Source organism: Mchenga conophoros, linkage group LG14 (genome assembly GCF_057382185.1).
Source record: "Mchenga conophoros isolate Kocher_MC1m ecotype Shallow Benthic linkage group LG14, M_conophoros_male_GT1.1, whole genome shotgun sequence".
Classification (NCBI taxonomy): Eukaryota; Metazoa; Chordata; class Actinopteri; order Cichliformes; family Cichlidae; genus Mchenga; species Mchenga conophoros.
This window is the reverse complement of record NC_140539.1, coordinates 25,916,688-25,929,430: the sequence shown is the minus strand read 5'-3', so window position 1 is coordinate 25,929,430 and position 12,743 is coordinate 25,916,688. Positions and strand designations below refer to the sequence as shown.

The 12,743-nt window shown below is 38.6% G+C and overlaps 1 protein-coding gene across 1 annotated transcript; it reads left to right on the top strand.

The window, feature by feature from the left end:
- Positions 1 to 7,430: 7,430 nt before the first annotated feature.
- Positions 7,431 to 11,951, top strand: LOC146559843 (extracellular calcium-sensing receptor-like). The gene is made up of 10 exons (XM_085244350.1): positions 7,431 to 7,699; positions 8,570 to 8,867; positions 9,092 to 9,178; positions 9,297 to 9,404; positions 9,535 to 9,701; positions 9,813 to 10,290; positions 10,369 to 10,599; positions 10,704 to 10,827; positions 10,938 to 11,410; positions 11,508 to 11,951. Exons 1-10 carry the CDS (start codon positions 7,431 to 7,433, stop codon positions 11,949 to 11,951), a joined length of 2,679 nt encoding a protein of 892 aa, XP_085100476.1.
- The last annotated feature ends 792 nt before the right edge of the window (positions 11,952 to 12,743 follow it).

Sequence of the window (12,743 nt, the reverse complement as noted above, 5' to 3'; positions counted from 1 at the left end):
CATTTATAAGATGGCACTGAGTCTAAATTGTGATGTGACCACTACCCCTTAAATGACTTTTATCGAGCTGCACCACACCAAATGCTGCACCACACCAAATGCTCCTGGTAGACAGCAACAACCTTCTAGCATAATTCTGGTTGGATAACTGACAACTCTTTACTTTATAACTTTATCAGTTTCAAAATCACTTTTGATGTTTGTTGTCTTGGAACAACCAGTTGTTTTTAAGTTGAAGCTGTTGATTTGAGGTGATGTTAATTATTTCATTGACTTTGTGCAATGTACTAGCAAAATAACCCGAGAGCATGATACCACCACCATGCTTAATAACTGGTACTCGTACTCCAAAAATACCTCTTGTCAATTTGGCTAAATAGTTTGATCTTTTTCTTGTTTGACCATAAAGCATTTCTCCCAGAAATCATTTGGCTTGTCAATTTGGGCAGCTGAATATTGATTTGAAAGTGGCAATTTTGAACCATTCAGTCCATGGTTATGTAAAACTGGCTTCTTGTGGACAGTGACACTACTTTTTCAGCAGTTTCTAGTTTCTGGCAGGCTTGGTGGTTCCTGGGTTGTTGCTGAACATCCTAACCAATTTCCCTTTCTTCTTATTGTGACATTTTGGGTCTTCTTCCAAACGTTAGCAAAGTGGTGCTCTATCCAAATAGCTTGTACAACTGTGTGTATGCCACCCAATTGTTCCTTCTTACTATAGCCTGTAGTATGTATAGGATTTGAGATATGAGATTTATTTTAGGAAAATCAAAAGTTGTGGTGTTTAACTGAAGTTTGCTTAATAGTTACCATTTTAATTAATAACAAGAATTTTCAAAATTTTCCATAACTCCTGTGGCATTCTGACAGGACAAGCAAGGCAAGCAATGCTGTCTAAAAATACATATATAATAATGTGTACCATAGGAAACCAACCTCTTTCTTTTTATCTCAGACAATGCTGTCACTGTCAGAGATCTTCGCGCCTGTCAATTAACATGTGCATCCATCCTTTATATTGCTGCCATCTTGTGGCTGCAGTCAGCTTCACTTGTGTCAATCTCAGAAAAAACCCACTTCTCTCTGTTTTGGGGACGTGTCCATTCTCCATTAAAAATTACTTTAACTGGACAAGCTGAAAGGCCAGCTGTGTTTTTCTTGTAATTTGCACGTGCACATTATGGATAAACCACTGGTCTTTGATGGTAATCTGATGGGAGAGTAGGTACACTTTCGAAGTAGCATCTATGAAATTATCTGAATATGTTTAACCAGCTGCTTTGTCAACACATCAGATTCATTTTTCATTCATATTTTCAATCCCCACTGTGTAGATATTTACAGTTAACTTTGTCTGCTCAAGCCTCTTAATTCAGCTGATTCTTTATTATTATTTTATTATAATAATAAGAAAAGTTGCCCCACACCACTGGCTTTAAGTTGATTTTGTGGGAAAAAATATTCATGCTAAAAATGCTGAAAATCAAACAGCAAAGTTTGAAGTAACCTTCATTCTCTGAACAGACTATTAGCCTGGAGACTGAATATTCTGAAGACTCTAATAGGCCGCAGGTCTCTTACTTCTTCCAGTACAAAAGGAAATGATTTTTGCATGACAGTGAGAGGCAGTGAAATTTTGCTCAATATTCACTGTGTGAGAAACAACAAGGAATTGCTTGATCTGCATAGTGAATCAAGCCCTATACCATCATATCACAACCAGAGGTTCTTTATTTTTCCATATATATCCAACAGAGTGCATGTAGAGTATAGGCATACATATTGCCTGGATCATTTTCATTTTCCTTAGAACAGCAGAGAAAATGTGTTTCCAGGCCAGCTAGAATTTGTAATTCTATGTTCTTAATCTCTTCTGTGTGCTCGATACAGCCATGTAATTTTTGCACTTATTATACTCAATGTTATTCCTGATTTCTGAGCTCTTCACCTTCCAGGCATTCTGCAAATCCAGCTTATACTTAAAAGCTGAAGCCACAGGTAATACTTTAAATTCAAATTGACTGCTAAATCCAGAGTGTTTCCTTTACTGTCATGTTATGTCCCTTCTAGGATGAGGCTGAGAAAGAGATCGTTCTAGCTGAAAATATCAGACAAACAAATCTAAGGAATTAGATATGTGTGACATGCATTCCATGATAGATAGATTCACTCGCTGGGCCCACGTCCTCATATGAGGTTTTACATCGTTTTAGTAGATAAAGGTGAATGGCTTGGACATAAATTGAGCTACGGTTTGGGAAAGGCCTCGAAGGGGACTGGCGGAGGTTCCCGGGCCTGGCAGATCCCCATGTACTAAATAGAAGTGAAGACGTTAACGAATTGTAAAGGGCTGGGACGGTGGGGCATGTAAACTTGGGGGACATATATAGATGAGAACCGGAATGAGCATGTTTGGAGGCATGGTCCTGCTCCTGAAATTCAGATATTTTATCTCCAATTAGATCAAGATATCCTAACCAAAAGAAAGAAACTACACTACACCTAACCTCACTACCTAACGTAAAGATGAGAAAAAGAAGTCAGATAAATAGATAGATTGGATTTGGATTAGCTGATTATCAAACTAGTTGTTTGTAGCCCTTTACATCAATATAACGGCGCAAAAATGACATCTAATAAGGAAGAAAGAAAATGAACAAGTTGTTCTCTATCGAGCTGATAATATCTGCAGACTCAGACTGATGGGACAGAGATGACTGTAAATTAAGCAAGACCTCCGAAACTTTCAATTTATGCTCCTTTCAGCAATCAGCCTGTCACCAGAGGGATGATATGCAGGAGCAACACACATGAAACGCGATGCAGCCTAGAAAGGCGTCCCAAGAAAGATATAATTTCATCATTTTTATATAATTTCTCCTAGAGTTTCTCCAAGATTTAGTGTTGCATGTCACTGATTTGTCACTCTACCAGGCGGGGTCCAGTGAAATGAGCTTGTAAGGTAAATCCAACAAAGGGAAGCATCAGTGAAAAAGTGTGGTTACAATTCCCACATTAATGCTGAGACAGAACTAATCTGTCTGTGGAATTTAATCTTCATCCTTCTCAATTGCGACCAATACCCAAAGCTACTTCAGACCACTTGTAGCAGTGACTTTCTCCAAAACAGAAAAGATAAAACAATCTGTTTTCATAGTTGTCGGTCTGCGACCTAGCATTTATGTGTTTGGACCTTTGATTTTGTTTTATTTAATATTCTGCAGTTAAGATTCTGTTCCAGGTTTTGGTTCTTATTGTAGTTGTAATCCCTCTGTTTTATATTTATTTACTTTTTCTGTTGTATTATCTAGTCTTTAGATTTCATTCCTCCCATGTCCTTCCTCATGAAGTCAGTTGTGTCTCTGTTTGTTTACCTTTCTTGTCCATGTCAAGTTCGTGTCTTTGTCTCTGTCTCAGTGGTTATGCTTTCTGTTTTATTGTGGTGGCCGGTGTCTCTTGTGCATTATGTTCAGCTTTGCTTCACCTGTGTCGTTACTCCTGATTTGCCCCCGCTGTGTTCCCAGCTGTCTCCACTTCCCCATCTCCTCCTGTGTATGTATTGACTGCATCTCTCTGGCTGTGTCCCAATCCAGCGACCGCACGCTTCGTAGTACACGCAGTTCGCTGGATCAGTGTTTCAATATTTATATCTTCTATCAGCTGTACATGTAGTTTGGTTATTTGCCTTTTGGTTGAAAGTACACTGAGAGAGGACTTTTTCATTAGTGATCATAATAGTATTTTTTTTTCATATTAATGTAATTTTTTCATTTAATTGAATACAATCTATTTGTGTATGATTGTCAGTCCAAAGAGGGAGAGAGGAAAGAGGGGAACGTGAGGAGAAATTACAAGGTCAGGAAGAACCAGGTAAGAAAACAGACAGGGAATAGTGACAGGCAAAACAGACACTTTTAAACTGCTTGAGAGAGTTGACCACCAAAAGTGATAGACAGATGTGCTAACCTCAAGGTGAGGCGAAATAGGTTAAAATGAAATAAAAACATCTGCAGAGCCATAGTAGTATCTGCAATAAAGATCTTTTCATACATAGTATACATTGTACCATTGGCAAAGTTGCCTCCATTTTTATAATTGTTTTAAATTAATATTTTGTACATTTGTACATTTCAAGGACTTCTATTTTTGAAGTGTATTTTTATGTATCTGTATTATATTTTACATACACATTAAAAATGTGTATGTAAAAAGTAAAGTGATTAAGTAAATCACTCACTATGAGCATCATTCATTATTCTCCCCCAGTAGTTAAGGTTAGGATATGTATTTGTTTTTATTCCAATCCATTCTTCTTTTGCAGCATTTAAATAACCATGATTAGATTTGATGGTTTTGTTACAGACTTTTCAAAAAAGTGTTTTGCTTTTCTTTCACAAGTCTGGAGATTAAATTGTATTAAGATGTACAAAACAGTGATGTCATGTTTTGTGACGAGGACCCAGGCACAGAGAGACTTGATGAATTTAAGAATCTTATGATTTAATAAAGAAATTTGCAGACTTGAACAGAGATGGTAAAATTATGATGACTGATAACGGAGACGAAGACAACAGATGATGAGGACAGGGAGGAACAGGGTTTAAATGCACCAAGGAGACAATCAGAAAGAACTCGGGAAAACTGGAGACATTTAGGAATGCAGGGACTGACAGAGACAGGGAAGAAGTCTCATCGTGACGAGTAAAGTTTATCTTGCCTGGCTGCGCAGCTGTCTGGGTGCTCAGCATCCCCAAAGCTCTGATCCTAGAATCGCCCCTGGTTCCCAGGACACATGTGTGATTCTTGTGATTAAAGCATCTTTCTTTCAGCTTAACAAGTGAAACGTCAGCTCGTTCAAACACATGTTAAAGTCTGTTTGGCTCGACACCACCGAACAGAGGCAGCAATATAACATAGCAAACATTAACAATGCAGTGAATCCTGCTTGTGCCGTGATATTCACGACTGCAAACCGAGCAGCATCACTGACTTTCAGCTTGTTGTGTTTGTGGATATATGACTGACTTTAATTATCTATAAAATCATCACATTCTCTGTAAGATTAAGTCAACTATTGAACAGCGTATATTTTAAAGTAAAAGCTTTAAAACCAAGTTGACGCTGAAAGTACAAACATCACTAATGACACATATATTTGCCAACATGTGGCCAACAGTAATGTTTTAATGTTCTTCATTATTAAACATACATCGCACATAAATAAGTGACATAATATTCAGTACTTACTTTTGGAAGTTTACTCTTTGGCGGCCACGCTTCAGGCATCCGCCGTTTTTTTCGAAACAAAATATCCACACCCACCGCCGCGCTATGAATTGTGGGATATATGGGACCACAAAGTCTACACCGGTCTACACTTCAAATTTGGGGAAATGAACTGCGCATTTGTCCAGCATATGGGTCTTACCTGTCTGCTTCACAGTCAACACATGACACTTCACTGGCCTCAAACATGAAGGTATCAACCCTCATCTGGATTCCTTCATATGCCACTAACAACCATCCATTCATGTATTGTTAAAAGTCAGTGTCCAGTAAGGGCCAACAAAATCATCTATCTGAGGAACAGTAAGTTAATTTGTTATATATGAGCTAGCAACTGTGTGTGTGTGTGTGTGTGTGTGTGTGTGTGTGTGTGTGTGTGTGTGTATAATGATATATGTGCATATATGTATGTGTGTCTGTCTGATTTATGATGGGAGATGTAAGGTACAAGAATGGAATGTTAAAGTCAAATGACAGAAATGTGTGGTAACGGTGTTGCATACCAGTCTATTTTGTTCTCGCCACCATGTTAGTGAATCATAATCATTCAGAACCAATAGCCTGGTGCGATCTCCATACAGTTTGCCCTGCCCGATTTCTCACACGCTTAACTCCAGCTGTTGCAGAGAAAATGGTGACGATGTTGCAAGTGAGAACTCCTAAAATAATCAAAGAAAACAGAAAAACCGCCCCTACATATCATAGTAAGTGCCTTGGCAACATTGGAAAAGAAAAACTCCTTTTTAACAGGAAGAAATCTCCAGCAGAACCAGGCTCAGCGAGGGGCTGCCAGTTGGGGTGAGGGGAGGAAGGCAAGACAAAGATCTTAACTGTGACTCAGTATTTTCTTTCTGTTCTTCCTTTTTTAGAAAGTTGATTCATTTATATTGTCTTTGTATTGTTATAAGAGAGGAACTTCACTTACCATGATACCCATCTCCCAGCGACGATAGCTTTTAACTACAGTCTATTTTTTTTCTTTTCATCAAGTTGTTTTTAGAATAAAATAATGTTAATCCTTTCCCATGAGAGCATTTGATCCTTTGAGCCCAAGGTCTTGTTAAAAAGCTCAACTAAACAATACAGAGATTATCGTATCCTAATACTAAACACTGTCTCCTAGGACACCATCCTTCCACTTCTGAGCATCACTCAGGGACATATTAGGTGCATAACACAATCGCATGGCCTAAGGCAGCACAACATACAACATGTGATATTCATTCTGCTTTGCTGTGTTTTGTAGCCTGCAGAGTTTGTCTTGATAACAATATGCAAAACACACCAATGACTCATTAATAATCACTAAATTACTCCAGAGTCTGACCTTTCTTTTAGGCACCAAAAGTAAGTCAGAACATAAATCCTAAAAGCATAAAAATCAAATTATGGCTGAATTATGGTTATTTTAAATGTACCTTAAAAGTTTAGGGAATTGTAGGAGAAAGGGTTCAGGGTTAGAGTAAATCAGTGTAAGTCAATTTAATGTATTTTATATTGATAAAAGTACAGCTGTGTGTATGTTCTAAAAGTAATGTATTCACGTGTGATGTAGTGTAGAAGCCCTGTCTAACACTGCACTACTATGTGCCTTTCCTTATCCCTGAAGGATGAATACCTAGTCAGGCATAACACTAAGACATGAGACAGCTCATGTCTTTCTTCATTATGGTCAGGTGCCCATCCCAGTTCCTTGTTGTTGTTGTTACTTGTTGTGAACCTCATGTTCTGTTTCCTTTGATCATAAGTTCCAGGGAGATAGTGCCAATCTGACAGTTGCAGCATGAGACAGAGAGCATATATATCATACAGGGCAGCATCTCTTACTTGATGCCAAAGACTATACAGTTATTTGTGCACCACTGGTAGGGGTGGAAGATACAGCAGATTGATAGAAAGTATTTTAACTACTAGATTGAGCTTATATTAATCAACTTATGTTGGCCAAATACTGTATGTTAAATTTCTTTAAATGTTGTGTTTGTGTCAGCATAAGTTAATGATGTAATGATGCATTCTTCATGCTTTTTCTTAACAAGTTAACTGTTTTTTAATTTATTAGTTTTTTTTGGTCATGGTCAAATTTCTATAAGTTTTGCAAAATTTACTATCAGATGTATATAGTTATTTATTTTCCAGAAAGGATGAACCCTTTATGGATGACACTGACATTAACAAAGTTTAGTCTTTCATGGAGAAGAGCAAGGCTTGTCCTCTTTAGTCTTTTGTGGACAGGGATTTTTGCCTATGACTCGTACCAAGATCAATGTGAGATAATTCCTGGCACGATGAGCCTGCCTGCACTGGAAAAAAAAGGGGACATCATATTAGGAGGACTCTTCTCCCTTCATGACATGGTGGTGGAGCCCAGTCTGTCTTTCACTTCTACACCTCCGTCTACCCAGTGCACGAGGTAAGAGTTCTTTAAATATCCTTAACATTGCTGTTTGGAACTTCACATTAAGGATGTTGAAATATAGTGTTACTTGGGAATATCATTTTTGCTGATTCCGAAGAGCTATAATTAAAAGCATGTACAAATAAAAATAAACTTTTAATGCAAAATATTTTGTTTATTATGGATACAAAATAACTTAAGCTTTACAATTTCCCCCAAACTGCAATACGTTGGAGAATCTTCTCTCACTGAACCAACTGAAAATAAAGTTATTTTAAGAACAATTAACTGTAATTAATGCACACACTGTACCCCCAGCTTTACACAGGTGCAACACGTTTATGTAACAAAACAAATGTCAGTTGCTGACATAATTTTCCAGAATGTTTATAAATTGACCAAATAACAGGACACTGATCATTTCCTCTGTTTTAACTTGTTTCCATTATTTTCCTTATAATTAGTGATCCTTTGTGCATACTGAGGCTGCTGGGTTGTGACTAGATCAACCCATTTGACTTCTTGTTAGCTTTAGCTTGTGCCACATTGCCTTTGTTAGAAATCTTTAATCTTTAAGATAATTTAAGTGTCACAAATGTTAGTTGACAGGATTATTTTCATTGTAGTCCCCTACCTGATAGCTTTGGTGAACTTTGTGTCTACTCTCACAGAAAGGAGCTTGTATCCTAGCAACATGGTACCATGTAACAAGTAACTATTTGCTTGCATCACTGTGCATGTGTTGTACATGCATGACGTGAGACTACGTGAGACTGGTATGCCAGTTACCAGTCCTGACTCAGAACAATGGAAATCATCCAGTTCTAGTCCCTGGCCAGTCAACCCGTGCATCTCAAATGTAAATTTCTTGCTGTTTTCTTCCAGGTTTAATTTTCGGACATTCCGTTGGATGCAAACTATGATCTTTGCCATTGAGGAAATTAACAGAAAGGGCAATCTCCTTCCCAACATCACACTGGGCTATAAGATATATGATTCATGCAGTACACCCCATCAGGCTCTAAAGGCTGTATTAGAGTTAAGGGGTACAGAGAACAATTCAGCAGGAAATACACAGCAGCAAGGAGTCTGTCATGAGTCCATACCAGCAGTGATTGGAGATGGGGGCTCTACTCAGTCTCTTGTAGTAGCTCATTTCTTGGGAGTCTTTCATGTGCCACAGGTAGGTTTCTCACAGCTTGTAAAATATTCTGTAATCGACATAGTAGTGTGCATTGCTTATTGTCATTTTTTTTTTTTTTGAATTACCACTAGGGTAGGTCAGGCCTGTGAATTAAATCCAACAGACTAATTTAAGAGTCTTTTAAGGTTCAATACCGGTCATCATCAAGGTTTTATTTTACATTGAAATTTATGGGATTTTTTTTGTTTGTTTTGTTTTTATAGGTTAGCTATTTCTCAAGCTGTGCATGTCTCAGTGACAAAAACAAGTTCCCTGCCTTTTTAAGGACCATGCCCAGTGACTTCTTCCAGGTTCACTGCAACACTCAAACAAAAATATATTTTGCATTGTTTTTTGTTGTTGTTTTATTTTATATTTGTTTTTTGTTTTGGTTCTCTGTGTTAGTCTTGGTTTTTTTTCTACTGCCAGGTAGATGCACTACTACAACTTGTCAAGCATTTTGGCTGGACTTGGGTGGGTGTGATTGCAGGGGATGATGATTATGGTCGTGGTGGGGCTAATATCTTTGTAAATGAGGTGAGTCAGACAATTACAAATAAAGGTATTCATAATAAAATTGCATTCTTTTCCTTTTCTTTGAGTATCTTACTAAAATAACTATGAAAATGATATTTACTGTTATTTATCTTCTTTATTGCTCTCTTAGGTTACAAAGTTGGGTGCTTGTGTTGCTCTTCATGAAATTATACCTAAGAACAGAGCGCAGAGCACGATATCATCTATTGTTTCCAACATCCAATCATCTGGGGTTTGGGTGATTCTGGTGTTTGCCGTGGAACAAGACGCAGCAGCTCTGTTTGATGAAGTGCTCAGGTTGGATTCTTCCACAAGTCCTCAGTATCATCTGTTTTATTTGCTGACTTTAAGTCTATAATGTTTTTTTATCACTGTAAAAACACAAATCTACATGTTTCATGAATTCAGAATGGAGCTTGCTGGGATACAATGGCTGGCCAGTGAGGCTTGGAGCACAGCTGCCATTCTTTCCACCCCTAGAAAGTACCATCACATCCTCCAGGGTTCGATGGGATTTGCCATTCGGCGAGCAGACATACCTGGATTGCGAGATTTCCTTCTTCGTTTGAATCCCTTAAGCTCAGATGCAAGTAATGATCCCTTCCTGGCACCCTTCTGGGAAGAGGTGTTTCAGTGCAGTCTGGGTGTAGAGGCTGAAGATCAAAAATATAATACTGAGGGTAATCCTCCATGCTCTGGAACAGAAGAGTTGGGGAGCATAGCAAATATCTATTCAGATGTGTCACAGCTAAGGATTTCCTACAATGTCTATAACGCTGTGTATGCCCTTGCCCATGCAATCAAGGCTATGAGAAGCTGTGTGAAAGGAAAAGGACCATTTCTTCAGCAAGCATGTCCAGATATGGACAGTATAAAGCCATGGCAGGTACTACTTTGTTTAATAATTCATTATAAATTTACAGAAGTCACTTTACTCAAATGATCATATCTACTTTTTTTCTAGCTGCTTCATTATATAAAACAGGTAAAATATTTCAACACTTTTGGTGACGAAACAAAGTTTGATGGGAATGGTGACCCTAGAGCCATGTATGACCTTGTTAACTGGCAGCTGAAGCCAAATGGAAAAATGGATTTTGTCACTGTCGGTAAATTTGATGAGACAACTGCAGCTTCACACCATAAACTTCAAATCCAGGAAGAGAACATTTTATGGACTGGTAACCAAACCAAAGTAAGGGTCTCAGCAGAATACAACAACAATTTTCTGAACTGTAATTTGTATATTCAGGTTTTCATTATGTGACCAGTGTAGTTTGTGATTCCACGTTGCCTTAGGTTCCCTTGTCAGTATGCAGCAATGTTTGTCCCCCAGGGACCCGGAAAGCAATCAGACCTAACTTCCCTATTTGCTGCCATGATTGTGTGGTTTGTGCAGCTGGGGAGATTAGCAATCAGACTGGTGAGGAAATGCCATTTGGCCACATTACTGTTTACAATGTGACTTACCCAGTGCATTTGCTGTGGAAAAGTCACAATATGGCAGTTAAGGCCTTTCTGTCTTTCCTTTAGATGCCATAGAGTGTATCCAATGCCTGCCAGAGTTCTGGTCCAGTGCTGAGAAGACTGCCTGCATCCCCAAACAGATGGAGTTCCTTTCCTTTAGTGACACTATGGGAATCATTCTGATGGTTATTTCCCTCACTGGCATCTTCAGCACCTGCTTTGTGGCCTTCATATTCTACTGTCACAGAAGCACCCCCATTGTTAGGGCTAATAACTCTGAACTGAGCTTCCTGCTACTCTTGTCTTTGACTCTGTGTTTCCTGTGTTCCCTGATCTTCATCAGTCAGCCCTCTAAGTTGTCCTGCCTGCTGCGCCACACAGCATTTGGAATTACCTTTGTCCTCTGTATCTCCTGCATTCTGGGGAAAACCATAGTGGTCCTAATTGCCTTTAAGGCTACACTTCCAGGCAGTCATGTCATAAAATGGTTTGGGCCTTTGCAGCAAAGGATAATCATTACCTGTTGTACACTTGTCCAGGTAAAGAATTTTTACTTTTTATTAAGATAAGAATAATTATGGAGCATTTCTTTAAAAAGTTGAAATACTAAACATGTACTTTTTTTTTTAAATAAAGGTAATCATCTGTACAGTATGGCTGGTTGTTGCTCCCCCAATGCCACAAAAACTAATGCCACGTGATAGCCCTATTGTCATTCTTCTCTGTGACAAAGGTTCCCATCTAGCATATGCTCTGGTCCTGGGCTACATTGGCCTGCTGGCTTTTCTCTGTCTTGTCTTGGCTTTTCTGGCCAGGAAACTTCCGGACAATTTCAATGAGGCCAGAATCATCACATTCAGTATGATAATTTTTTGTGCTGTGTGGATAGCGTTTATTCCTGCCTACATCAGCTCTCCTGGAAAGTACTCCACAGTCACAGAGGTGTTTGCTATCTTGGCCTCAAGTTATGGATTGCTGGGCTGCATCTTTGCCCCCAAGTGCTACATAATTCTACTAAGGCCAGAAAAGAACACAAGGAAACATCTCATGTCCAAAACATCCACATCCAAAAGATTTTAGAACATTGTATTAATTTTATTTCTGAACTTACAGTCACTCACTATTTTTCACATAGTTTAAACTAATTAATCAGCAAACAGTTGTGTGTATTTGATTGGTAAATAAATGCAAGTGGTGGCATCAGTGTTTTGCCACCAGATGGTGGTAGTGTGCTGTCAATTGTCTCTTCTGCTGTTTATCATATCAGGAAATGTCAGATACCTTTATTCTTTCTAAGAACTTTTCCAAGTGTCTCAGTGTGTCTGTCACACACACACACACACACACACACACACACACACACACACACACACCATCCATCATCAGAACACCGCCAAAATAATGGACACAAATCATGGTCATCCAGTCAGTGCTGACTACATGGGTTTTACGTGTTCATTATCCTGTTAACTGAATGCATGAACACTATTTTTTCTTCTTCTTCTTTTTCTTTACAATCCCACAGTTGTATTTTTCAGGCTACACACTTCTTTGACATCTTCAGTGGAAATTTGAAGGACAAGTCATTGCCAGACATGAATGGGTTTTGGCAATGGTGTCCATGCTGATTTGACCTGAGATAGAATAATGAGGCCCAGGGTATCTGAGGTATGCTCTCTAGAAATCCCAGCTGTCATTTGTTAATTAAATCCTACTCCTGGGGCCTTTACATATAAACATCACGCTTGGCTGTTCCTTACAATAACAAACTAAAGCATTAGACATTTTCCTGGCTTACCCAGCTGCTCTCAAGCTAACATTGATTATCCAACACTGATTGATCTGTTGTTCCTCCCAAGGCAGAGGAATACT